The 27,445-nt window shown below is 38.1% G+C and overlaps 1 protein-coding gene across 1 annotated transcript in view; it reads right to left on the bottom strand.

Moving 5' to 3' along the window:
• CUBN (cubilin) overlaps positions 1 to 27,445 on the bottom strand; it is a 336,941-nt gene that overhangs the window by 207,952 nt on the left and 101,544 nt on the right. Inside the window, exons 24-28 of the mRNA XM_023223232.1 lie at positions 27,194 to 27,386; positions 25,712 to 25,872; positions 24,841 to 25,022; positions 23,707 to 23,863; positions 20,887 to 21,074 (exon numbers count right to left, since the gene is read on the bottom strand). Coding sequence (XP_023079000.1) covers positions 20,887 to 21,074; positions 23,707 to 23,863; positions 24,841 to 25,022; positions 25,712 to 25,872; positions 27,194 to 27,386 — 881 coding nt within the window. The remainder of the gene's footprint in view (positions 1 to 20,886; positions 21,075 to 23,706; positions 23,864 to 24,840; positions 25,023 to 25,711; positions 25,873 to 27,193; positions 27,387 to 27,445) is intronic.

Here is a 27,445-nt window from a genome sequence, read left to right as displayed (position 1 = left end):
TAGCAAAAGCTGTTCCTGAGGTAAATCTGCTGAGGTGGGTTGAGTACACAGAATTCAACATAAGAATTAAAAATTGAAAATTGCATAGAGAGGGTTTTAGAGATGGATCTGCTTCGTAAGCCCAATAAATTTGGAAACCCAACTAGTAACTTTTGGTTTTATGTCAACATATCAAATCCAAAGTATAATTCAGGCTCAGAATAGGGAAATAGTAGGCATTCACATATTAACAACACATAGCGGGGCTCAATGAATAGCAGCTATTATAATTGTAAGATATAATTTTAAAATATTTTTAAATGTTTATGGGTACATAGTAGGTGTATATATTTATAGGGTACATGAGATACTTTGATACAGTAATACAATGTGTAATAATCATGTCATAGAAAATGGGGCAGCCATCCTCTTCAAGATATAATTTTTAAAATAAATGCTACCTGTAAAATAATCAAACATTTTAGAAATGTATGAAAAAGGAAAATACATTGATTCGACTAAAGACAAACACTGTTAATATTTCATTAAATCCAAATATTTATCTTGATACTTTTTTCATTTGTATATACATGTAATATACCTATTTGTGCAGGTGTATATATGTGTTTATACATTTGAGCTACGTATTTAATTGTGTTTCTTGTTTTTCATTGAACATATCACTAAATTGTCTGTGTAAACCTCGGCATAAAATGCCACAAATATAATGCATTTATATTATAATTCTATTGTTGTTTCATATAAGATATTTCCAATCTTTTGCTGATATAAATAGCTGTTTGATACTTTAAATGTTTCTTTTAAAAGATTCCTAGAAAGGGAATAACAAACAGTATAATCATATGACTCTTTATAAAATATTATTAAATTTCTTACCAGAAAGTTTATACCAACTCATCCTCCCACCAGCAGTTAATAGAGGTATTTCTTTCAGCGGAGCTTTGTCAATTATGATGACGATCACATTTTAAACTAGTACTGGTAGTGAAAAATTGCTCTTTGGTAATTGTCCTAATTTGTGTTATTTTGATTACTTTGACATTGAAAGATTTTTTTTTTTTCATGTTTAGGGGCACTTAGATTTCTTCTCTTGGAAATTGTTTACTGATGTCTTTGCCCAATTTTCCATTGAGGTATTTATACATCCTCAAAGAGAAATGGAGGGTGCAATGTTGTGTCCCCTTAACCTACCTCATTTAATGATTTTATCAGCTATATATCTCCAAACTGAAAAATAAAAATTGAAAACCTCTCTACTATATCTCTTCATTTGAGAAAGATAATGGCAATCCAACAAGACTGGCTTCCTCAGGACTCAGGCCATTACATTTTCACCCAATCGCCTTCATGTTCCCTTTAAACACTTTGTTCCAGTTACCCTTGGGATAAGCTGCCTGTGCCAATGAAACAGAAAATACCTGGTAATGGACTCATGGATTTCCTTGAGGATTCCCTTGGAGAGTACATCTACTTAAGAGTATGTGTGAATGTCTGTGTGTTTGCACGTATCCGTGCATAAATGTATAATCTGGATTCAATAAATTCCAGACTGACAAATTATTTTCATTGAACAAAATGTTATGACATGAAATATTGTTTGAAACATATTGATTTGACTGTGGAGAACTTTACCACCAAATGTTACAAAGCACCTCCATGGAGCCGCCCCTAATCCCTGCAGTCAGGCATAAATTAGTCTGCCTTTGAAAGTCCTTAGCTTTTCATCTGTGCTTCCTTTGTGGAAATGATCACATTCCCAGGCATTCTTGTTATGCGCTTGTGTGTCTTACCTCCGCTACCGATTGTGAGTTGCCTTAAAGCACAGACCACCTCTGGCCTTCCCCTCACTGCCCAGAGCAGGGCCTTGATAAAGGCAGCTTCCCCATGCATCGCCAACGAATGAATGCAGTGATTTCCCCCACCAGCTGTATTTATTTTACTAGGACCCAATCTGCCCGATTACTGGCACTCTGTATAGTTAGATAGGTAGTAATACCATACAATCCTCAATTTCAACAGGCTCCTCTTAGACTGTAAAGGATTTGGATCCTTTGTGCCACTCAGTAGAAGGCAGAACCAGGCAAAGGCCTTGTTCAAGGTCAGGATAAATTGCAGATTTTTAAACCTTGACCTGTCTCGTTGAGTTCTTACATCGGCTGCTCATCATACGTGCTTGTGAGGTTTCAGGGAAGTCAGCAGAGATTTTTAAAAAGACAAGCTCAGAAGTCCATTATGTCATTCACCCCAAGGTACTAAACCTAAGCATTTTAAGCAAATGGATAAAGATGAGGTTTATTTTTCAGGTTTATTGCTGTAGCTTTCCTTTTTCTCTGTTTTTCATATGCTGCTTTGAATGTGTATATTTACTATCAAGTTTCTAATATTCTACACATTTATCAGAAAGCTCCCCTACAATGAAGAGGGGAGAATGAGAGAAGAATAAAGCAACATAAAAAGAAGAGGGAAACAAAACGGAACAGAAGCTTTTCACATTAGTGCTCAGTCCCACCCTCTCATGCAGGGGGAGAAACGGGAGGGCAAGAGGCCAATCCTGCAGTCTGTGCTTCTAAATCCCTGCTTCCCTGCAGGAGATTCATCTCAGCTTTAGAGTTTTTCTTAATTCTAGGGCATGAAGTCCAGCTCTAAACTAATTAGCACAGAAACAAACATACTGCTCCCAAGTAGTGGAGTAATTAGCAAGCAAATGCTCTACCGTCTTCCACCCCCAAAATCTTAACCTTCGGATTGTAATTTAGTGACCACAGCATAAATTATTTCATTTTTGTCAGGCCTCCGAGCCAAGCTAAGCCGTCATAACCCTTATCCAACAAAACATAAGATTTCTCCATAACTATAATCACCTTAAGCTCGATGGGTCTTAAGGAATACTAGGTCGCAACATGTTGAGGAATCATATTTCAATTCTGCACAAGGTCATGAACAACATAGCGTTTTTGCCTCTCAGCTCTGCAAGGTTAAGAGACGTGGCATTTTCACATGACTTAGAGGGATTTTTTTTTCCTTCCTTCCGGATGGGATTATGCATTGAAGGAGACCCCTGAATCTCAGCTGTTCAGTGGTCTTTTATAACCCATTGTAAAAGTACTGGGTGGGGGTGGAGGGGTTAGGCAGTAGGTTTGGGGGGCAACACTGATGAATGACAATTCTTTTATTTTTCCCTTTGAAGGGGAGAAAATTATGCATTAAAATAAACATCAAATAGACATTTGTGAAAATGCTTAAATATAATGCCCAATCAAGTAATAAATAAATGTGTAGAACAATGTCTCGAAAAGGAAAAAAAAAACTCATAACTCATTTTTTAAAGTTTGTCGTTAATAAAATCAGGTTTTTTGTTTATATTCACACAGATGGGTAATGTCACCTCTACAATTCATTCCCGCACAAATTGACCACCCAAAACCACACAAAAAGGAACAGGCATTTTTCAAAGTATACAAATACAGGTTACCATGGAAACCCGTCTCACGGATTCTGATTCTGTTTTCAGAGCAGAATGTTAACCACAGGACGTTCCAGCTGTGACTCATTGCAACTACCCACAAGCACGCTGGAGTGGCCTTGCTTTCAGAGAGCCTAAAGATCTACTCAGAGTGAGCAATACTTCAAGTTCTGAGTTACAGAAAGGAAACTAGTAAAACCTAAGAAAGATTGTGATTCTCACCTTGAATATGCAGATCTAATTTCTGTAACTATGTTTAGGGGTATTTTTCTAAGTTACTAAAATAATGCTTACATTTTCAAATTGGCCATTAAATATATCTTCAGATGTGCAGATGTGTATATTACAAAACCTTCCTCGGTGAAATCTTTTGTTATTCTCTTAAGGAGATTATTCATTCAGGATTTTCGTGGCTTAGGTCCCCCCACCCCCACCCTACCCCAAAATATCTCAACTCCTCTTGACACACTCAGAGAGGAAGGAAATCTCTTGCCTTAGCCACACTTAACCAGTTTCTATCTACTTCCTTTGTGCGGGTTTGATAATTTGGCACGTAGTTTACGATACCACTAGTGAATTCAGACTCCAGTTGCAATAGGAAATGATCCGTGGACTTCTAAATAGGAAGGACCCATAACAAAGGGGAGGATATAAAACTGAAGACACCAAGTGTGGTCAATCACTGATAGAGATCCAATTTTTTTGTAAGATTGAGGGTACTTAGGAGTCACTGCAAGTCAAGTTCTAAGTGAACAGAGACCCATCCACTCCACCTGTTCCCTCAGTAGAATTCAACTTTATGAATTGTAGGATCTCCAAGAACAAAAATATGCCTTTCAAGTGCCTTGCTTGCTAAATTGTTTTATGGCTAAAAATGTAAAACTGTAATAAATTAAAATTTTAATTAATTATATATATATGAGCTTGGGATGTAGCGATTGTTTGTCTGAGACAGGATCTTGCTCTGTTGCACAGGCTGGAATGCAGTGGTGCAATAAGGTTCACTGTAGCCTCACCCTCCCAGGCTCAAGCCATCCTCCTGCCTAAGCCTTCTGGTGGCTGAAACTACAGGCATGCACTACCACGCCCAGCTATTTTTTTTTTTAATTTTTTGTAGAGACGGAGTTTCACCATGTTGCCCAGACTGGTCTCGAAATCCTGGGCTCAAGCAATCTGCCCACCTCGGCTTCCCAAAGAGCTGGGATTACAAGTGTGAGCCACCATGCCCAGCCCCAAACTCATTTTAGAATCTCAGTGAGTGACAATTAAAATTCAGCCTTTCTGTTTTAGATTGACATCTAATTCATACTGTTTGTAAATATTGTTTCTTTTATTTCCTGGAAGGTTTTCTGGAAGAAAATTATTTTTTATAGAAGATCAATTTTAAGAATTAATTACATATAGTCCATGTAGAAAAAGCAATTCAAGAGTTTCTTTAGGATGATATCATTAAAGCGTGGAGAAACTTCTGGAGAATAACTTGGCCCATTTCCAATTATAAATCTTTGCAAATTCCAAAAAATCTCTATTCTTTAGAGCTTAATATGTAATTGAAATAATTCATCTGCTGTGAGGAGAAATTTTAGGTATAGTAGAGAATCCCCTATTCTTTCTACAGAATAAAAATTCTAGTCAATGAAAAGATGAACGTTAAATTTTTGAGAACTATACTCAATGATTTTACAGAATGGCATTTTGAAGACAGTGTCACTAATAGAACATTATATTTCAATCACAAGCAGGAAAGTAACTTTATTGTAGAATGTTCTAATGTCAATGTGGCCAGAGCCAGGCTCTGTGTTCATAGTCCAGCTCTAAAATTTAGAGAACACAATTTTGTGAAAATTATTGAACTTCTTCAACCTAAAATGTCTTTATCTATAAATTTGGCACCATAATGATACTTATCTCATAATATTGTTGCCAACAGCAAATGAGATAAACCACGTAATAGGTTTGCTATGAGGCCTGGCATGTGGAATGTGCTCAAAATGTTACTCTAACTCTTTGTCAGAGGCAAAGGGAATCAACATTTTTTCCAGAGAAACCACCCCAAAATAGCTTTGAGAAAAGAAAGATGTTGGGGATTAGAGAACAGGAGCTGACTCATGTAAAAGAGTTCACAGAAATCATCACTGGTAGGGCAGACGGGGAAGTGATGAATTCAGTGAGGAGGTGGAGGCCATTCCTTGCAGTGTGTTGCTATGACAACTTGGGCATTGTGGAGACTGAGGCATCCCGGACAGCCAGGCAGAAACCAAGGCGAATCATCATGTGTGGGGTGGAGATAAGTATGCTGTGTGTGGCGGGGACTGCAGGAGGACAGATCATGCAGGGGACAGCAGCAAAGAGAGTTAGAAAACCAGAAGCTGTTAAGGCTGCCATGGTGAGGTGGATAGAGTCCATTGGCAAGCAAAGTGGCTCTCGTGCTAAAAGTGAGAAGCATTTCTTCCTGTTGCAGCCTCCCCTCCCCTTTGGGTCCTACCCAGCCCTGTAGTTCCCACTGCTGAATCACTGGAGCTCCAGAAGGATGGGACCTAGGGAATTCTCAGGGCATCTGCTCGGATGTTCCCCACCCCAAACAACCACCACAGCAGGATCTATGGAGAGGCCTCATTAGGGCGATCGTTAAAAATGTTGATACTGAAGTTTGCACTCACATCTCCTGGAAAAACTTGGAACTTTATCCAAGTTTAGGTTACTTTAAATTTGAAAGGTTTTGAAATGTTCCTGCAACAACAGTAGAAATTGCAAAACAAGAATCACAGAGGCTGGGCGTGGTGGCTCAAGCCTGTAATCCCAGCCCTTAGGGAGGCCGAAGCTGGTGATCACTTGAGGCCAGGAGTTTAAGACCAGCCTGGGCAACATGGCGAAACCCTGTCTCTACTAAAAATACAAAAAATTACCCGGGTATGGTGGTGTACACCTGTAGTCCCAGATACTTGGAAGGCTGAGGCAGGAGAATCGCTTGAACCCTAGGAGGTGGAGCTTGCACCACTCGGTGCCAAGATTGCACCGTTGCACTACAGCCTGGGAAACAGAGCAAGACTCTGTCTCAAAAAAATAAATAAATGAAAAATAAGAATCACAGAGGAGATACAGGGCTCCCATTGTGGACAAGTCATGCCCAAGGGGGCAAATGCAAAATCAAATCATGGTGGATAAATGAGGCAAATGTAGAGGAAGGCCGATAAGCAGAGCATGGTTAATCCCAGCTGACTCCAAGATGGCCCTCAGGAGGCTAAGTCCCCTCCATAAGGCTCATGGCCACTTATAGCATGCTCCCTGAGATAGGCACAGGAAAAGCCGCCTTGCCATGTGCTGAGAGGGTGGGGCAGGAAATATGAAATGTCATCTAAAAGTAACCATTACTCATAATGCTGGGCTTTGCATGAGAGCAAAAACCCCATCGAAAGACCACATTTTGAGTTACTTGGCGTCACTCTGAGTTACAGGTCTGTCTCATATAAAAACCAGTGTTTCTCTTCTATGTGGTGGCTAGTTGCTGTCTGTTCTTACTAGTGAATTTGCATTTTTATTTCTGCTTTCTATATACTACTCCTGTTAGAAGCCACAATTTGGGTCTGTTTATTTTTTAAATCATTGTCTAATCATGGATGTGGGAAAACATTTAACTACAAAGATACTTATCTCAGAACTGTTTATAATGGTAAAGATTTAAAAAAGATTGTAAGTGTTTCACAACAAGAATTGGTGGCTATATTGTGATGATGGGATGTGCAAAGTTGAAAATGACATAATAAATAACATGGGGAAATAGTCACAAGCTATTGTTAGGTGAAAAATATTATTATGGGTTAGTGTGTACAGAATAATCTCCTTTGAATATTAAAATAAAATAAATATACAAGGAGCGATGACATGAAATCAATACCACCAAATATTAGTAATAGTGATATAATTTAGGATTTTTTAATCTAGTTTTTTCTACGATTTTCTAAATTTTCCCGATTTCCTATAATGACTATGAATTCCTTTGTGATCCAATAAATTTATTTTTAAAGCAATATCTTTGGGGACCTATTGACATGGCAATAGAGATATGCATTAGTAATGCTTCTCCAATCTCAGAATTTCATGCCCTTTTAGACTGTCAAATAAACACCGGGCCTACTAAAAATATTATATTGTCTATCTCCACAATCTTTTCTTATGTATCTCAAGGTTATACGTAAAAATTAATCCACTGAAATGTTACCATGTAAGGTAATCTGCTCCAGCATTAATTTAAAATCATATTTTGCCTATAGTGCTTCCTTTTATCATAACTAGTTTATTATTAATTAGACTAATTATTTATAAAAAATTATTTATTTATTCCCATGATGTGACTATTACCCATTGCATACCTATATCAAAACATAGCATGTACCCCATAACATATACACCTATGTACCCACATAAAATTAAAATTTTTTAAAAATAATAATGTCTTCAGATGTTCAGGGACTGACAGCTTCATGTAAACATAAATTTCAATAGTCACTGATGGAGCAAGGGCTTCTAAATCCCTCCCTACTGGTAAGTGAAATGCTTTGAAAGCCAAGCATACTCTCCTGTGTATACATGAAAATTTAATTCATAAACCTCAGCCTTCCCTCTGCCAATTGTCCTGCTACAGTGAAACACTGAACATTTATTATTATTATTATTATTATTATTATTATTATTATTCTGCCTCTTAAAATTCTCACCACCTGCTGCAGACGGTCTCAGGAACAGAGAAGAACCTGGTTCATAGAACAACGTGAAATCATAGACCTTTGAGCTGGAAGAAGCCGGCGGACTGCCATCCGGGTTCTCCCTGAAGACAGTGAGAGCAGGAAAAGAGAGTCTATTAAATAAAGAGCCCGCCAGGCATGGTGGTTCACGCCTGTAATCCCAGCACTTTGGGAGGCCAAGGTGACTGGATCACGTGAGGCCAGGAGCTCGAGACCAGACTGGCCATGATGGCGAAACCCCGTCTCTACTAAAAATACAAAAATTAGCCAGGCGTGGTGGTGGGTGCGTGTAATCTCAGCTACTCAGGAGGCTGAGAGAGGAGAATGGCTTGAATCTGGGAGGCGGAGGTTGCAGTGAGTTGAGAATGTGCCACTGCACTCAAGCCTGGGCAACAGAGTGAGACTCCATCTCAAAACAAATAAAGAAAGAAAGAAAAAATAATAAACAAACAAACAAAGAGCCAATGTAGGAACTGCAGGGTAAAGATGTTGTGTTTAAACAAAATTCTGTAATGTTGCAATTGGAAATCTTTCCCATTTTAAAAAGTAGAAAGTCAACATAGTTAACTGAAATCCACAGCTGTGATTACCAGTGTTTAACATTTAGCATTTTGCTCAATGCATGCTTATTCATACCATGAGCCTGTCTGATGGTGGAAGAGACCTTTCGGTCGCCCTGCCTTTGGCCAGTCTGAGGAGAAGAGCAACCTGAGGTCAACCAGGAAAGGCAGTGTGCATAGGACAATTCAAGTTCTGAGGATCTAATGGAATTTTTACTGCTTCAGGGTAGTTTAGAAATTATTTTAAGTTTAATTATTATTCATCCTAATTCTGTTCTTCACGTTTGAAGAGAGAAAACATGCAGAGTTTCTTTTGAATCTTAGAGCAGAGGCTCTTTTGAAGGTTGGAATGTTTGGTTCATTAACTGCTGCAAATTAATGCAATCATATGAGAATCCTTCATTGTGAAAGATGCTCAGAAAAGATCAGCATTTCTTTTTAAGGAAAGGGATTTTGATCACACTGAAATAACATTTCTTCTTTCAATTTTTTGTAATTAAAAAAATCACATTTTCCTCAGGCAATCTTAAAACCAAAATTTTTTCTAAAATGCCTCATACTAAACTCAATGACACTACAAAGCATCTGGCTTCACTAACAGATATATTTCATTCTAAACTTTTTTTGAATCCAGGTATCATGCTTAGTATGGTGCTAGACTCATATTTGGTATTAAGATATAAATTGAAATGTTTGGTAAACTCTTCCCAGCTTTTATGCATGTTTTTGAATAGCAGCTGAACTTAGAATTGTAATAGCTTATCTCTAAGCTCTAAGCAAAATGCAGAAGTCCCAGAAGCAAACTTCCTTTGACAGACAGTTCCAGGAAGCATGACTCATCTGCCCAGGAAGCGTTGGAGGTGGAGCCATAATCAAAATCGGCTCAGATCCACTGCTGCTCAGACAAAATCTCATCTGCCTCTCTGCATCTCGCCAACTGGAAAACAGGATGTTATCTACAATCCCCGTGGCTTTTGCAGGAAAACTGGAAGGCAGGAGAAGCAGCACTGCTTTCAACACAGTGGGGCCAATTGATGTAAATTACAATTGGGCAGGCTGCTCTGGAAACCACAGATTTATTTACCGCAACATGCTATAGAGCAAGGACCCTAATCCCCAGATCGGTACTGGTGGCATTAAACTCTCATAGGAGCATGAACCCTATTGTGAACTGCACATGGGAGGGATCTAGGTTTCTTGCTCCTTATGAGAATCGAACGACTGATGATCTGTCACTGTTTCCCATCACCCCCCAGTGGTACCGTCTAATACAGGAAACCAAGTTTAGGGCTCCCACTGATTCTACATGATGGTGACTTGTATAATTATTTCATTATATATTACAATGTAAGAATAATGGAAATAAAATGCACAATAAATACAATGCACTTGAATCATCTCAAAACCACCCTCCCCGGGACCCCATCCCTGGTCCGTGGAAAAACTGTCTTCCACTAAAATGGTCCATGGTGCCAAAAAGATTGGGGTCTCCTGCTTCAGAGAGCAAAAAATAATCCATGAGGCTATGTTTATGTTAAAATAACCATAGGTAACATGTATTATCACTTATTCCGTGCTGGTCATTATTATAAGTTAAAACTCGTAGCAGCTCTGTAATGCAGGTAGTATTGTTATTTCCATTTTAGAGTTCTGGAAACTGAGGTAGGTAGAGGTTTAGTAATTTAATATTTCGAAAAGGCATCAACTACTCAAGAAGAATTTTTCCTATTTACTTCATTGGCAATTCTTTTCTTAAGAATAAGCATTGTTGGTCGGGCGTGGTGGCTCATGCCTGTAATCCCCAGCACTTTGGGAAGCCAAGGTGGGTGAATCACCTGAGGTCGGGAGTTCAAGACCAGCCTGATCAACATGGTGAAACCCCATCTCTACTGAAAATACAAAAATTAGCCAGGTGTGGTGGCGGGAGCCTGTGGTCCCAGCTACTCAGGAGGCTGAGGCAGGAGAATCATTTGAACCCAAGGAGGCAGAGGTTGCAGTGAGCCAAGATCATGCCACTGCACTCCAGCCTGGGTGACAGAGCAAGACTCTGTCTCAAAAATAAAATAAAATAAGCGTTGTTAAACTCGAGGATACAGCAAGTCTTTATTCTCTCTAAAAATAGAGAGTAACCAAAACAATTTTTAAAATGATAGGGACTGTACGAATGCTCCTGTTAGTCATTGAAATTAAAATTTTTTTCATTATTTTTCTTAACAGAGTTTTGAGTAAAATAAGTGGACAAAAATTGTTGGTTTTATCATTTGTCATTTATCCTTAGTGAGAAGGGTCAAAATGCATTAACCAAGCAAGCAGCAGGCAGAAAACGAGGAAAATTAAATGTGTTAGAAATGAATCATTAATTATGTCTCAAGCTAAAGAATTGAAGGCTCTCTATTTGTAAATTTCTCTACACCTTACTAAGGTGTTTCTCCTACATCAGCATCAGTGCAAATAATAACAGTGAACATTTATAGATGTGTTCGCTATTTGCCAGACTTTGTTTTGGCTCTTTACATACATGGACTCATTGACTCTTATTACTCCGTTTTACAGAAGCGGAAAGTGAGGCACATAGACACTAAGGAACTTGCCCAAGGTCACCTAGCTACTAAGTAGTGGAGTTTGGGTTTAAACTTCATTCTGAAGTTACCTGCTTCACTCTGAAGCAGGTACAGAGACTAACAATGTAGCACATCCTATCACATGTCTGGGTGCCCAGAAGACACTCTCTTGCGAGTGAGTGCTAGAGGACTTACTACATCTTTGTCGTTAGCATCCCACCATAGCCAGCAGATAAAAGAGTGCTGGCTGAGGCAGTTCTAATTCCAGCAACTCCCCTCTAGAACAATAGAAAGCACAGTGCCTGGAGCTGTTTTCAATAGGGAGCTAAAGACTGGGGTTTACCTTTAAACCAAGCAATTTGGAAACTGAAGAATCGTCCTTGGCACCTTTTTGGAATCTGTTATGCTGTCATGTGACCAGCAGTGATGTGCACTGCAAACACAAACGTTGATTTACGCTTCACTTATTAGAGACGACGCAAGGCCTTTACAAGGACAGAAGAAATTTGCCTTTAAACAGATTCTGAGGGCACACAGAGAAAGCAAAGCCCTTATGGAGACGTCCATGAATCGAGTTAGGGAACTCAGAAGAGAAAGAAAACAAAATGTGAACTCTGCCCGGAAAGGAAGCTAGACCTCGCCAGGGAGGAGCCACCGCTCCTAACTGGCAGGGCACCAGGAATGGAGATGACATTTCCAAGAGATGGAGGTCGGCTGGTGTAAGGGTGAGGACCATTTCCTGAAGTGTCCCAGGAAGAAGCTGAATGACCAGGCAGGAGCTGGGCTCTCTCCAGAAGCGGCGTGGAGGGGAGTAATAAGCATTTCCTGAGGACTCAATATTTTCCAGGTGTCTGGATTATTATCTTCATTTTACGCACGAGAGAACCAAAGCAGCCAGATATTAAATTCCTTGCCCAACATCACAGCTGGTAAAGAGCTTTGGAGCCAGGTGGACTCCAGAGCCCACACTCTATTCATGCAGCACTGAGTGTGAACGGAGGTTCATCACTTTCTGCAGTGATGACACTCCCTGCACTGATATGGTTCCCATCTCAGTCCCTGCTCTCCTGTGGGCATAATTATACTCAGTTACTGGACTACTATGAGGACAGGCAATTATATCTATCAAAGTATCCGTAGTAGTGTCTAGCACATGATGGGCATTCCATTAATGATAAATATTATTGTAATTCTCAAAATAAACATCTGAGATGCGAAGAACTCTCTAATACCTCATGAACTTCAAAGTTTGCTTGTTTGTGTGAGGGGAAAATGAAATAAACTTGGAAAATACCTCTAGAATAATGTTTTCCTGAGAATGTTCTGTGGAATACAAATGTCCAATAGATGTTCATTAATCAGACTTCTGGGCAAAGATAATCTCTTTGGGACTAATCTCCCCTGCTGGCTGTCCCTGCGTGCAGTTCTATCAGGCTATATTCTGATGTCTCCCTTTCCTTCATCCTGTTGTTCATCCATCTTTGTCAATTGTACCTCCTAAGTTCTCTTAAATCCTTCAATCACATGCCTCCTCCCCGCAATGGTGAAGACCTGGAGCCCTCTCTCTCCCTTGGCCTACAGCAATCCTCTTCCTGGGTCTTCACCATAACTCTTACCTCCCTCCAGTTTATTCTGGCAGTCAGAGTGATTGTTTTAAAAGTGCAGATCTGACCACACCCTTGAAAGACCTCCTGCTGCTCTCCAGGAGGTCACCAAAACTCTTAATGTGCCCACCCTGCTCTGCAGGCCAGGTCCCTGTCCACCTGAGAGCCTCACACTGCTCTCCTTCCAGTCCCTCACATCTCAAGCCTCCTGGCACCTGATGTGTTATTCATCCTCAGGGAGGCCTTTCCTGACCCACAAAGGAGCTCAGTCCCCATCTCATGCCTTCTGGGTACACCATAACTTTCCCTCCCACCACTTAACACTGTCTGAGGTTAAATTTTTATAGTGTGATAAATTGATTAAAGTGTGTTTTCTCCATTATTACAAGGAAAACTGATGATAAAACAGTCATATGTCCATAGCCTAGGTGTCTAAAATATATCCTACTGACTGGATGCATGGATAAAGGAATGAAGAATGTATATTTAGGATAGTGACAGCCTGAGGAAATACCACAGCAAACGCAAAACAAAACAACAAACCCTGCTTAATTGTGTTTAATTTGGCATATCCCAGATTTATTAGAATGTAGGTCTCTATTTGTGAAACATCAATCAACATTTGTGGCAGAGACAGTTATGTGGCTTCCGCAAATTGACTTCCCCTTCCTTTGGTTTCATGAACTACCACATGGAAGCCAGGAACACCTACCTGCCTTTGACTCTGATGTGATTAGAAATAACCTAGTGTTGCAGTAAGCATCTGCGAATGTATGAGTTCTCCGTAACAGCTAGCATCACTTTAAGTATTGACAATATCCCATGAGCCTGATGTTTCTCAGTCGTGGTATATGGAAAATGTTGTTCAGGCTATAGACATGGAGAATATGGATGTGAAACTGAAAGATTCAGGGATACTGGTGATTTTTTTTATCCATTCGTCCACTTGGAATGCATTATTTTGCAACTGAAAGGAGGACATGGGAGTGCAATAAACTGTGATATAAGCATCTGGGGTGAACAGGATGACATCAGCAAGGATTTGGCAAGAGATGGAATGCATGTTATAAAGACTGGAGGGAAACGCCTTTGATCGAAGTCCCCCACACAATCAGGAGGACTTGAAATGGACTTTAGTGGAAAAGGGGAAGGAATAAAATCAGTTAATGGAAGATGACAGTGGCCAAGGTGCCCGATAAGGAAAAGGGGGAGAAAGTTTAGAATCAGAATATAAAAACTGTAAAGTGAATCTGACATTTTTAATATAATGAGGTAAATGTAATAACAGTATGACCAGGCCTTGGTGAGATAAAATACATAACTCAGCCATAGCAATGGAAGAGCAAGTCCTCATTGGAAAGTAACATTTAATAGCAGGCAAATGTATGTTAAGAAGATGCCTATTAAGATACTTTTCCCTCCCCAGGAGACAGTATTGAAGTGAGGATGAAACAGGTTATTTTGGGGGAAGTGGGCTATGAACAGTGGTCTCAAGTGCTAGACCAGGGGCTTCTGCAAAGCTTGCTCCTGGGGAATCCTCAAGGATTTGATTAAGTCTGGGGTGAGGACTAGGAATAAATTTTTCTAACAAGATCCCCAGATGATTCTGGAATGCAGCCAGATTTGGTAGCCAGTTATAAGGACTTTATCCTCCCACCTCAGCTTCTTTTCAGTACAGACTGCAATCGTTTGAAAAGGAAATCTATCAACACTAAAGTACCAAAAGAGATCTACAGGGGTGGTGACAGGAAGACTGTTTCAACCATATGGACACCTATGAGATGCCTTGTTCCCCAAAAAATGTAGCATTTGTTGAATTCTCGATATGCTCTCCTCATATAAAGGAGACAGTGAAGAGAAGTGCAACTCCGTACTAATGCCGGCGAGCAAAGAAGTGGTTGTTAATACAGAAGTGACCAAAACAGTAGAAGACAGTGATCCCTTGCCTTAACTTAGAGCCTGTGATGGCTGACCACTTAACAGGACTAAGGTTTTGGGGATTCAAACTTCAAAACAAGATATAAACCTATGGATTTAAAAAAAAAAAAGCAAAAAACAAATGAAAAAGCAATTGAAAAAGGAAAGAAAATTCTAGAAAATTGGCAAATTCTGAAAACCTAAATTCTCACTACAAAATCAGGAATAATTTTGTGGGGCTGCAAGAAAGGAGAACCCTTTAAAGAGATCAATCTAAGCAGAAACCCAAGGGTCTACATGGGAACTTTCTGACCATTTTATGGGTACACATACAAACTAGCTAAACTTTGGGAAATGGCACAGAAAAATATTGTTGAACATTAGAAAAAAATGTCTAATTTTAAGGCTGTGACTAGGGCAAATGAAAGATGGAAACATGAATGGGACTGATGCTTTCAGAAGAGAGTGTGATGTCAATGAAGAGGAGGTAGAAACATGCCTAGTTTGATTTTGAAGCTGCAAGAAGACACATGGAATTCCAGTTTAGAAGATAAAAGAGTCAACTCCTTTCAGTGAACTTTTCCAGGCTTAAGGGAATTACATTCCACGGCACTGAAAGGTATAGTCATCACAAAGCTGATTTTGTAATCTTGGTGAATTCATGGGTGCTTAATTCATGGTTAATGTTTTTGACACAGCCATAAAAAAGAGCAAGATCAGGTCCTTTGCAAGAATGTGAATGGAACTGGAGGCCATTTTCCTTAGCAAACTAATGCAGGAAACATAAAATCAAGTACTGCACGTTCTCACTTATATGTGGGAGCTAAGTGCCAAGAACACATAGACACATGACGGGGAAACAACATGCACTGGGGCCTACCTGAGGGTAGAGGGTGAGAGGAGGGAGAGGATCCAAAAAAATAATAAGTACTAGGCTAAATACCTAGGTGATGAAATGATCTATGCAACAAACCCCCGTGACACAAATTTATCTATATAATAAATAAGTTCGGGGTATGTGTACTACTATTAGGGTAGTGCACATACCCTGAAATTAAAAGTTAAATTAAAAAAAAATAATGTTTTAGCATTCCAGCAGAATCTATGCCCCTGCTCACAGGTTCTGCTTCTGCCCAGAACATAATCTGTGAACATCACTGGCCGGAGGGCTTGGCTGCACTGCCCTAAAGGGTACTGTCCATAGGCAGGCTAGACCCATACCTTTGCTGTCGAGCTCAAACACACGAGCTCCCTGTGCTGGGGATTTGTCACCACAAGAAAGTCTGGTTGTATGCAAGCACTTAAGGTCAATGATCCTGTAGGGTCAAGGCTGGGGTGGCCACGTTGTTGAAGCTGAAATTCTGAGGTTGCTGAAACTCAGAGGGAGCCTTTGGGGAGAGACGGGAATGGGTGGGAATAGTCAGGGAGCAGGAGCAGAGCTTTAGGAAGTGGGAGTGGAGAATCCACCTCACTGCCTTGGCTTTCCACCTTCTCCGGGCTTCTCAGCCTCTCCTGTGTTGGGGGAGGTGTGAGCCTTCTCAGAGTAATGTGACTGTCACACATGCCTGTCATCTTCATGTGGCTCAGATTGTGTTTCGGTGCCGCAACCAAGAGTGCAAGCCCAGGCAAGGAGAACCAGCAGGGCTGCCAGAGGGCTGAAGGGAAAACGTTCCAGCTTCCAAGATGGGGGAAGATTCATTCTAGAATCTCGTAGGTCAGTAAGATTAAGAGTAATTTTTGGAAAAATTCTAAATTAGACACTAAAAATAATTTGTCAACATGAAGCAAAGAAAGAGGTAATTATAATAAATGACACCTGCTTATTTATGGAGTCAGGCAAAACATTGGTTTCTCTTCGATAGAATGGTAGACTTGGGGGCTGCGGGAACACTCCCCCACGATCCCTGTGAAGGTGACAGGAAGTTGTGAGAGTGCCCCCGCGGTGTGTGGTGTTATGGCTGAGAGCATCGGTGTGGAGTCACAGTGCCTGCTAGAAAGCCTGCCTTGACACTTACAATCTTTCTGAATATGGACAACCTGTATCTGTCTCACTTTTCTCACCTAACGAATGAGGATAATATTTCTTATAATACAGGGTTGCTGTGAGAATTACCTGGCAAATAATACATGCTGAATAGATATTAGCTTTTATTACCTAGTAGTTTGAATAGTGCTATTCCAAAAGCACTTAATAATAGACCAATTTTAACCAAAAGAACCTATCGTTTAAGAGTATTTGAAACAGATGCAATCTTGTTTGACATTTTTATCAATTATTTTTGAAGAAGTACTAGGTCAGTGGCCAATGAGTCTATATGCAAATGAATAATGCTCTGAAAAGGAATGAATTAAGATTTAGGGAGGTCATGATGTGTTGGGATTCCCAGACAAAATCAAATCTGAGTTATTAGGAACAATATCTCTGTTTAGATTTTTAAAAATTATATAAGCTAAGGCTATAAAGCATAATAATTCATGTAAAAGTGATATGGAGATTATAAATCTTGATATAGGCCAACATTATGACTTAGCTACAATAAACTCCATTTAACTTCAGCATACAACACCAGAAATATAAGAACTTGATAATATAGTTCCAACCTACTTGGGCCTACCCAGGTTTAGTTGAACTGTTGCATCCAATTCTGGGCCCACATTTAAAGAGGCACTGACACACAAGAGAACATGCAAAGGAGTGTGTCCCGCACAGGCGAACTAGATGAGGACCAGTTAGGGAAATGAAGGATAAGGATTGGAGAAAAGAAGCCATCACTCACTCTGGTTTGTTACAGAGAGCCCCAGAATTCAGGGAGCTAGACTTCAGTCTACACTCACTCTCTCCTCTTCATGCCTCTTTACACTGTCTGGTTCCTGCTCTCGCCACCCCACAAACCCTGCTCTGACCAGAGTCACACTTATCTCCAAGGGACCCTTCTGAACCACGACCTCTCTCAACTGCTCTTCCCTTGGCTCCCACGACACAATCACCTCTTTTTTTTTTTGGGGGGGGGGGACAGGGTCTCACTCCGTCACCCAGGCTGGAGTGCAATGTGCGATCTCAGCTCACTGCAACCTCCGCCTCCCGGGTTCAAGTGATTCTCCTGCCTCAGCATCCTGAGTAGCTGGGACTATAGGCGTATGCCACCACACCCAGCCACAACCACCTCTTAGTGTTCCTACTTCATCTTCTCACTACACACATGCTCCCTGTTGACTTAACAAATACCCTGAGCTTCCTATACATCTCCATGTTGATTCCTCCCAAATCTACCATTTCCATTTCTATATTCAATCACTCGTTTGAAATCTCTTCTGCATGGAAACTCAGATGCAAAATAAAAATGGAAGACTGAAATCAAGTTGTAAAATACAACCAGAACTCTTCAGGTTGATTCCCCATGTTTGCATGGGTACATGGTCTTACTGCTTTAAGCAAATGGTCCCTTCTCCCACTGCATATTTTATTTCCAGATCTGAAACATTTTGTTTTGCCCAGAGGGTGAAATAATAAAGGATGGATTTGGTTTCCAATGAAACCTTTACCAATCCATACCTCTCATCAAGGCGGGATAGTGTGTGACCAGCACCTATTAAGTCTTTTTATAGTTTCCATTTTATTAATTCAGAATAACTAAATTCTGGCTATAGTAACAGTCATCCAATTGGGATTTGGGGAAGTCAGTTGAAAAAAAACCCTGTAACTAGAAGAAGCGATTAAAATAATGGAAGCTAGATTTCTGTGTTTGTGAGTTTTCTCTTTGTAAAATGGTTGTTTGTGTGTTAAAATTTCCATCATAGATCAGCTATTGCAGCTACTGCTCTGGTCTGGCCTCTTGGCTCACAGAGATGGAAAACAATCTCCTCCCTCTGGCAACAGTGCCGTTTTTTGGAAGGTCTCTCTGAACTTCTGGTTCTCATTTTGTATTTTTTGCTCTTTCACCATCAATGTTGCACAAGAGAAATGGCATGACCACAACATGACAGGCACGTCATCCATAAGGGGCTCTAATAAGCTACTCTGCAGTTGCTGGAACAAGCATTTTTTAATTTGAGTTTTTAAACACCTTTTTGTTACCATTCCATCCTCAAATGAGTGAGAAGAAGTGGAGTTCAGGTCCTGGAAATGTTTCATCTCATTTCCTCCCCACTCTTTCTGCCAAAGCCTCCTTTAAAGCCTAATTCAAAAGCATCCTCCTTTCTGTAGCTTTCTCCATTACACTTTACCAAATCATGATTATGGTGCCCAGCACACTGTTACATGTGCAACGCTCGGCAAGGTCATGAGTTCCAGTTTGGTTTGTGCTCAAATCTGTAGGATTGCACTGAATGTGTAGGCGGTCATACAAAAACGCCAGTTTGGAATTCAATCTTTCTCATTAACTAGTAGCTATCATTAAACTGATACTAAAATATGGCTGTGATATTCATTTCAACTTGAACTGACTGAACTCCTGTAATGTCCACCTGTATAATTAGTGACTGGGACAAAGTTAGTAGGAGACAGTACAGACCTTCAAGAAGCCCACGGTCCAGTAGGGAATCAGGATAGTCCTAACTGGTAAAAAGAGGTATGACCAACTGCTGTGTTCACGGTATAAACAACGGACTTTGAAAGCAACTTTTCTGCTCTTTCTAAAACATGAACAAGGTCTCACTATGTGAAGAAATGGATGCCTACTCTAGGTAAATGAAAGGAGATCAGTCGAGCTCCAGGTCAAGGAAGGTGGACTTTAAAACCATTGCCAAGTATGTGCTTGTAAGTTTGTTTTATGTTGTGTCATATTTTCTTAGAATACTGGTAAACAAAACTTTCTAATGGGTAAACGCTATGACTAATATTTCTATAATATTGTACTTTTGTAGTTGTAAAGCAAAATTTTTCCCAAAAAATTATCTCTGAAAAACAAGGGAATCTCCTTATAGTTAGGACCTCACGGAGTCTCTCAAAGTGCAGAATGCTTTGTTTTCACAAACAAAAGTGCTATTTGGAAACTATATGTTAACTTCAAACAACCTCAACTAATGCTAGTTTTCCTATAGAACTTGTAAAAACACAGTTAAGAACATTTTACAAGAATAACATATTTTTTTTTTCTGGGAATATGACCCCAGAACTGTAAGCAATGGATGTTGAAGTCTTTGTAAGTAAGACTTCTAAAAATCACTGACCACCTTAAAAAGAACTACCTTAAGTCACCAGGCTGCTGGTAGGTGGGCGAGTGGGAAAAAAATGTCCTGTTATCAGAGCAAGTACTTATCACTTCAGAAAGGGTATCTAGTGCAAACATTATATGTGGAGTTTTTGAAATGTTATGTATTAACAATATAGACAGAAATAAAGATAATGGGTTAGATGACCCAAAAAGTGATTTTACTGATGATGAAATGTAGATGCCAAAATAATCCCTCAATTTATAGCCCTAAAAGTTACATATGCAAGTTATCAAAAAAGCTTTTTAAAATAAAATTTCTTATTGCAGAAATAGCAGATCACCTTATATTCAAGGTTGCCTAATATTTAAGCAACATTTATTGCCTAAAATTGCATACAGACAGTTGAATAAAATGTTACTAGTGGTCATCATTATAACAATTGAAACTTCAATTTTACAAAAATAAAAATATACTGAAATGAACTTACATTTAAAAATAAAAACAATAATCAAAACCATGATACCTCATACTAGGCAAATGACATCTTAAATAAATCCAAGATACCCAATCATTTTCTGATCTCTTATACACAGAGAACAAACATAAAAACAATCAACAAAAAATAGAGGTTATTAATCTCCTTCCATGTAAGTTAAATAATATGAGGTCAATCAGTCCAGAAGTTACACTGAAACCTAAAAACATAGATAGTTCTCTGTATTCACAATTTAATACATTAAATATGAAATATACCTGTTCAAATACCATGGGTGGTTGGTGTGTTATAGATGCGTGGGGCAGAATTAGGGATTTGATTCCAAAAAGCATGATGGATTCTAATTTGACCTGAAAATGCAGTGATCAATTAAGCTTTATAATACGTACCTCTAAATAATCTGTGGAGCAGTTTATGTGATATTCCAAGTCGAAAGCTAAAAATGTGTAGTTCACCGTGTTGCCTGTAGTTGCCCGGATGGTCCAGTTGCAATGCTGATTTTCAGAATAAGGATTTGGATACCCTATACTCTCTAAGATGCCATAGGTTTGATTGACTATTACCACATTCTCACATGCTGGAAAAAAAAATGACTGTTAAGAACCACTATTATATACATCATAATTGCTCTGAGATTTTCCTTTAAAAAAAGATAAAAATCATATATGTATGTACACACATATATATGATGTGAATGTATGTGTGTGTATCTATACATACACACACACAGACACACACATATATATTTGGTGCAGTATTTTCCTAGTGAAAGGATTTCCATTTAGAAGAAATGTGAAATAATACTGAAGTCAACTCAAACTAAAGAGTCATGAAAATTAAGTAGTCATATTAAAATAGGCACCAAATTCCCTTGAATTTGTGGAGAGCAGAATAACTTGATTCTATTCAGGGATCAGTCTGATTTGTTTGTTAGAGAATCGCACTCAACGCTCTGTGCTGCTGCTTTTTAAATGTTAACATTTGGAAGGGACAGAAATTCTGACTTTTAAATTGAACAGTTTAAAACCCAAAATCCTATGTGAGTGCTAAAAACGAGTAACAACATGGCTTTGTTGAACATTCAAAAGTCTGCATGAAATTCACAACAAAGGCTCCGTTCTTCCTCTAGTTAGTCATCAGGAAGTACCAAGCGAATAGACAGAGTATAAAGGATTTAAAGAAGAAATGAAAATGTGAAATTTAAAAAAAAAAAAAAGCCTTCAATCCAATGGTGGCATTTTCTTGAGCTGAGTTTTCAACAAAACCAAACCAGATACCTCTAAATATGTCTAATCCTGGGTGCCCAATTCAGCCAATCCTAATGACTTAAACAAGGAATATATTATCTCTATGATGTGCAATAAAAGAGAATGGGAAAGAAACATTATATGGAATGAGCTGTCTCTGAAAGTGGGGTTCACAGATGTATTCCTACTACAACATGCTTACTGAAGGTGGGTAGAATACCATTGATAACTTGGGTTTAAAAAGTGTACATTTGTGGCTCTTCAAACTTTGCTTTGTTGGAGCAGGGAGAATTCTTAAACCCATTCTGTTTGAAAATCTTTAGGTCACAGCTTTGTACATAAAGGATTTCTAAAGAATAATCTTATTGTTTTAGAAGCCTGTGAGAAGTTACACCTATTAGGCAGATAGGGACCACGTGCGTCGATGACTAGGGGCAACACAGGGCCCAGGAAAATACATTCCAGTAAACAACATGGGCTGCTCTCAGCACTCAGACCTTACACTATTTGTAAATCTCCAATTTCCCGTGGCAAATTTTACAGATAATCTCACTAGTTTGCCCTGATTTTGCCTCTTACGTGCACTCATTTACACTTTCAGGGCTCTGAAATTATGAGAGAAAAGTAAAATATCTCAGAAATAAAAAGAAAAAGCAGAAAACCTTAAACAATCTGATTATAACCAAGAAATAGATTAGTACAGCAGCAATAAAATTAGAAAAATGATTATATAGTAAAACAGATGTATCTCTGATAGAACTTGGGAAACCTTTTTATACACTAGTGATACATTTCTGAAGAAAAAGGCTATATATTAAAACTCAATATTCAAAACGATCTAGGATTCAGCCTAATCCTCAGATGTAAATGAATGTGAATCTTAAAATTCATACATAATCAAGGTTAAATGTTATTACTCTTTCAATTAATTCAAGGAATATTGTGTATTCAGATAATAATTTTGTGACTTTTAATTCCATTTTCAGATAATTGCATAAAATTATGGATAAATTTTGATTCTGTGGGAAAAGATAATTATGTAAAATTATGGATAAATTTTGATTCAGTAGAATTATATTTCCAAAACCTAGACTTTACTTTGATAAAGTAAAAGTCTTTATCAAATAACAAATTCAAGAAAATACTGCCAGTTTTTCTTGAATGTCCATTTTGGAACTAACTTCAAAAAGCATTTAATTCTAGAGATAGAATGCAGGTTTAGAGACCAGCTAATTTAATCTCCTTTTCTAAAAGAAGAAACTGGGGGACCACAAAGGAAAGTGATCTTCTCAAGGGTTAGGAGCCAGAACAAATCCCAGGCCCCTTGACATTTTGTTCAATGTTCCTTTAATTCCACCATGTTGCTATATGGGAAAGTAGATTTAAAATGGCGTCTGCACAATAGCCAGATTTTTCTACTGTAAAGAACATGCTTATTCCATGCATGACTCACATGGACCACAGTTTTCCTTAATAAAATTAAGGTACCTTTTAAGGTAGACTCATAAAACTCATAAAACTCATAAACTCATAAAACCAACCCTACCTCCAATACTCCATTATGTACACTGGAATAATATAACGTACAGTGCAAGATTGCAATGTGTGATGCAAATGAAAAGCTATTGGTCATTAGTCTGTTACACTGATCTTTCGTTGAACTGCAACTCTCTCGGCATATTAAATACTCTTTTAAGTTTCTATAGTTTGCCAGATGTTTTAGTTACATGAGATTAAATTTAATACATACGTATTTCTCCCTCAAATGGAGTTAAATTTTTCACATAAGAAACTAAGATAAAGTTCAATTGCTCACACCAATGCATTACACTTATTTCAGTTTGTTTCAAGAGTTTGAAGGCCCATTCTCGGCACTGAACAGCCAGTATACATACTTACTCTGCCGGTATTCACACTTACTCTGCCGGTATTTACACTTACTCTGCCAGTATTCACACTTACTCTGCCGGTACTCAGCCTCAAAGCCACGTCCTTGCTGACCTTCATCTGTCCTCAGTTTTATAAACATGCTGTCTCCACTAGAACGAATAAGAGGTGGTTTCTCATCTCCACAAAGCTGAGTTAGCAGATGAGAGCTGCTACTTGAGCCATCATATACCTTTAAGAAAACATTTTGAATGTCAGATGGCTGAGACTATCAACCTTATGCAAAGGACTATAATCCAGAAGTGAGGAATAAAATATATATATATATTTACTATGTATATATATTATAAATAAACATGATATGTAATTATATATAAATATATAAAATATTATACATATTAATTATATATCTATAATATAAATTTATTTAATACATATATTTATACATGTATTAAATATTATATGTGAACATAGATATGTATAAAATAAATATATCTCTATATATAATAAATATATATTTTTTTGTTATATATATGACATCACAAAAGAATAGTCATGAAATAAAATAACTTCACAAGTTATATTTAGGTATTTACAAATTCAGGCCATAAACTCAGGCAATTAAGCTGTGGATATGTGCAGCAGTAATAAGCATGTGAGCCTACATTGAAGGCTGAAGATTGAAAATCAAAGCCTAATACATATTGTAATGCCACAGCTGATATCAATTGTCCTCCTTGTTTTTGATTCCATGGTTTATGATTGATGACATTTCAACACATTTTTATTTAGATTTTTAACAAATGAACAATGGTGAATTGCTGTACTGTGAAAAGTCCTAGTTGAATGACTCAGATTATCTTCTCTACTTCATCAAAACTGTCTTCTAAATTGTGATTTTTCAATGCATATGTGGAAATTACATAAATAATGATTATAATAAATCCCATAACCCCTTTCAGGAGATTTTCAGCATATCTTAATAGTCTATGGTCAATATATTTTAAATACTTAGTGTATCGAGCCATTCAATTCTTGGAAGATGGTCATTTTCACCAAATTTCTTGTATGTTTCTATTTTGTTTGAATTTTTATATGGATATTCTGTTTGGATGCTCCCCTTTCTTGAATCTCGAAAATAAAAATAAGCGCATTGTGTGTTGGGTGAGATGGGAGCAGGGAACAATACAATGGAAACATTATACATACAGCCAGGTAATCTAAAGTGCAGTTTGGATGATGCTCCAAGTGAAAGTCTTTGAATTCCAGTTCAAATGTGCTGCCGTGGCTAGATTTCAACCACCAGTAGCATTCAGAGCTGTGGTAATAGGGCATCGGGTAGTTGGGAGATATGAACGTGCCGCTTGAAGTGGTGAGATTACCCCCGCAACCTAGAGGAGAAAGAAATGGAATGACACTCACCCTTTTCCTTTTGGGGAAATTGAATCCTTCTGTCTGTATTAAACTGGTGCCACTCTGCTATCCTTTAAATCAAGTTATACAGCAAAACAGCATCATGAAAGAGTAGTTAGCCTACAAACCCAATTTCCTTTTTTTTTGAGATGAAGTCTCACTGGGTCATCCAGGCTGACGTGCAACGGCATGATCTCGGATCACTGCAATTTCCACCTCCGAGATTCCAGCAATTCTCCTGCCTCAGCCTCCCCAGTAGCTGAGATTACAGGCACCTGTCACCACGTCCGGCTAATTTTCGTATTTTTAGTAGAGATGGGGTTTCACTATGTTGGCCGCTGGTCTTGAACTCCTGACCTCAGGTGATCCCCCTGCCTCGGCCTCCCAAAGTGTTTGTGAGTACAGGAGTGAGCCACAGCACCCAGCCCCAATTTCCATTAATGCAATTTCCTTATTCTAACCAGGATTCTTATTTATTGATAAAAAGAAAGTAGAACTTTCTCCCTTTGTCTATTAAAAAGAAATGGCTGCTGTTAATTTTAAAATATTTGCAATATTGAAGTTTAAATACAACTGGGCAAAATGAACAAGTGGTAAACAGAGCATGACAATCCTAGAATCAAGAAACCAATCAGATTGATTTCTCCAGTAAGCTCTTGCTCTTTACCTGTTGACGACCCATCCCAGTAAGCTGAGAATCCAGGCCTCGTGTCTATTTGGTCACTCTGAAATTTTAACCATAGTTTGTTACTATGAGAGATGATTGTTGGGGGTAGATTTGAGCCACAGAATATTCCCAGCAATGGTGAGTTTTCATAGCCTCCATCTCTGGCAGAATACAGAAATTAAAATGTATTGGGTTACTGAAAATATTACTGTATAAACATTTAACATAATTTGAACTTTGGGATTGCAAACATCAGCAGTTTATCGGATGAAGCAATTTCTTTCAAACACTACTCTTACTCTAAAAAAAACACGATTTTAACTTTTAAATTTTTTTAAATGGTATTTGAATGACTTAATAAAGAATGACCATCATTCGTGGTTGGCATGGTGTTTTATATAACCAATTGCAAAGGGAGAGAATGTGTTTAATCTTCACCTTTCAAACAAAGCCTCTGGCAAATGTATCAGAGAAAACAGGATAAAGAAACTATACTATTAACAATATAAACATACTGCAGTATTTCACAGAGAATTTTTCAATGTTTTCCTTCTGATTTGGAAATTTTTTAAATGTAACATATCATATTTGATATATTTAGCAAAATTCTGGAAATAATTTTTTCCTAAAAACTCTTGTGGCCTTAAATCTAGTTTATAATCTGTAGCTTTTTCAAACAAACAACAAAAAAGGGATTTATTCAACACCAAAGTACAGTGAGTAACTGCTGTAAATTAAGAAAATTATGTCATTTTAGCATGATAGGGTCCAATTATGATTTATTATTTTAATACCTTACCTTATATTATAGAATAGCATTTATTATAATATATAAGATTCCAGATTTTAAATCCCAAATAAAATATTTGATATAGATGCCCACCAGAATGATTAGCCTAATTTAACTCAAAGTAGTGGCATAAAGAGATAACAACATATAAGTGAACTTACTTTTACTGTAAATATAACTTTTTAAATACATTCTTCAAAGTGACAATAAGAAAGAATAATGCCTTGTACTGAAATTCACAAGCCTAGACTTTTGTTACCTGAACAGGAAAACTTTGTGAAAACTTTAAGACTGCTATCCTGCCATCATTTTATAATATAATTAGATTAAATGAACAGCAAAAAGCCTAAAATTTACATCGATTTTACATAATTAAAGTAGGTATTCAACAGCAGCAAGTTACATCATTTCAGAGTAGTAGCACATCTGTTTCTTTGCCCAGATAAAATCTGGAGTTTATTTTCAAGTATTTCCAATAAAAGAATCACTTCAAAATAACCACTGAATCATACGCAATTCTTGTATTTCTCCTAAGTCAGGCTCCAAATGACAAACTTTTATTTCTTGCAAGAAAGTGCACAGCAGGGAGCTTTGCAGAGAATTACCATATTTTTTCCTTAATAGTCCTAGGAAAGACTATTAATGAGAATAAATAATGAAAAGATTATAATGACATAAATAAAAGTGCTTACCTGATTTCCAGAAAATCTGTATAGTAGTTTCCACCAATGGCTTCCTCCAAGGAGAAGTTTGTGAAGTGCATTGCAATCTGTTGGCCAGTTCTCACTACGATCCTATAAATGCATTCCCAGTTGTTGGGGTAATTATTGGGGAAGTTTGGAGAAGTTAGTGTCCCAAAATCATCTGTGTAGTCTTGCAAACATGCTGTGAACAGAAACAGACCATACAAGAGAAATAGAAAATATTGTTACATTTATAATACA

The sequence above is a fragment of the Piliocolobus tephrosceles genome, chromosome 9, assembly GCF_002776525.5.
Source record: "Piliocolobus tephrosceles isolate RC106 chromosome 9, ASM277652v3, whole genome shotgun sequence".
In the NCBI taxonomy this organism is placed as follows: domain Eukaryota; kingdom Metazoa; phylum Chordata; class Mammalia; order Primates; family Cercopithecidae; genus Piliocolobus; species Piliocolobus tephrosceles.
The sequence above is the reverse complement of the archived record's forward strand: the minus strand, read 5'-3'. Positions and strand labels throughout refer to the sequence as shown.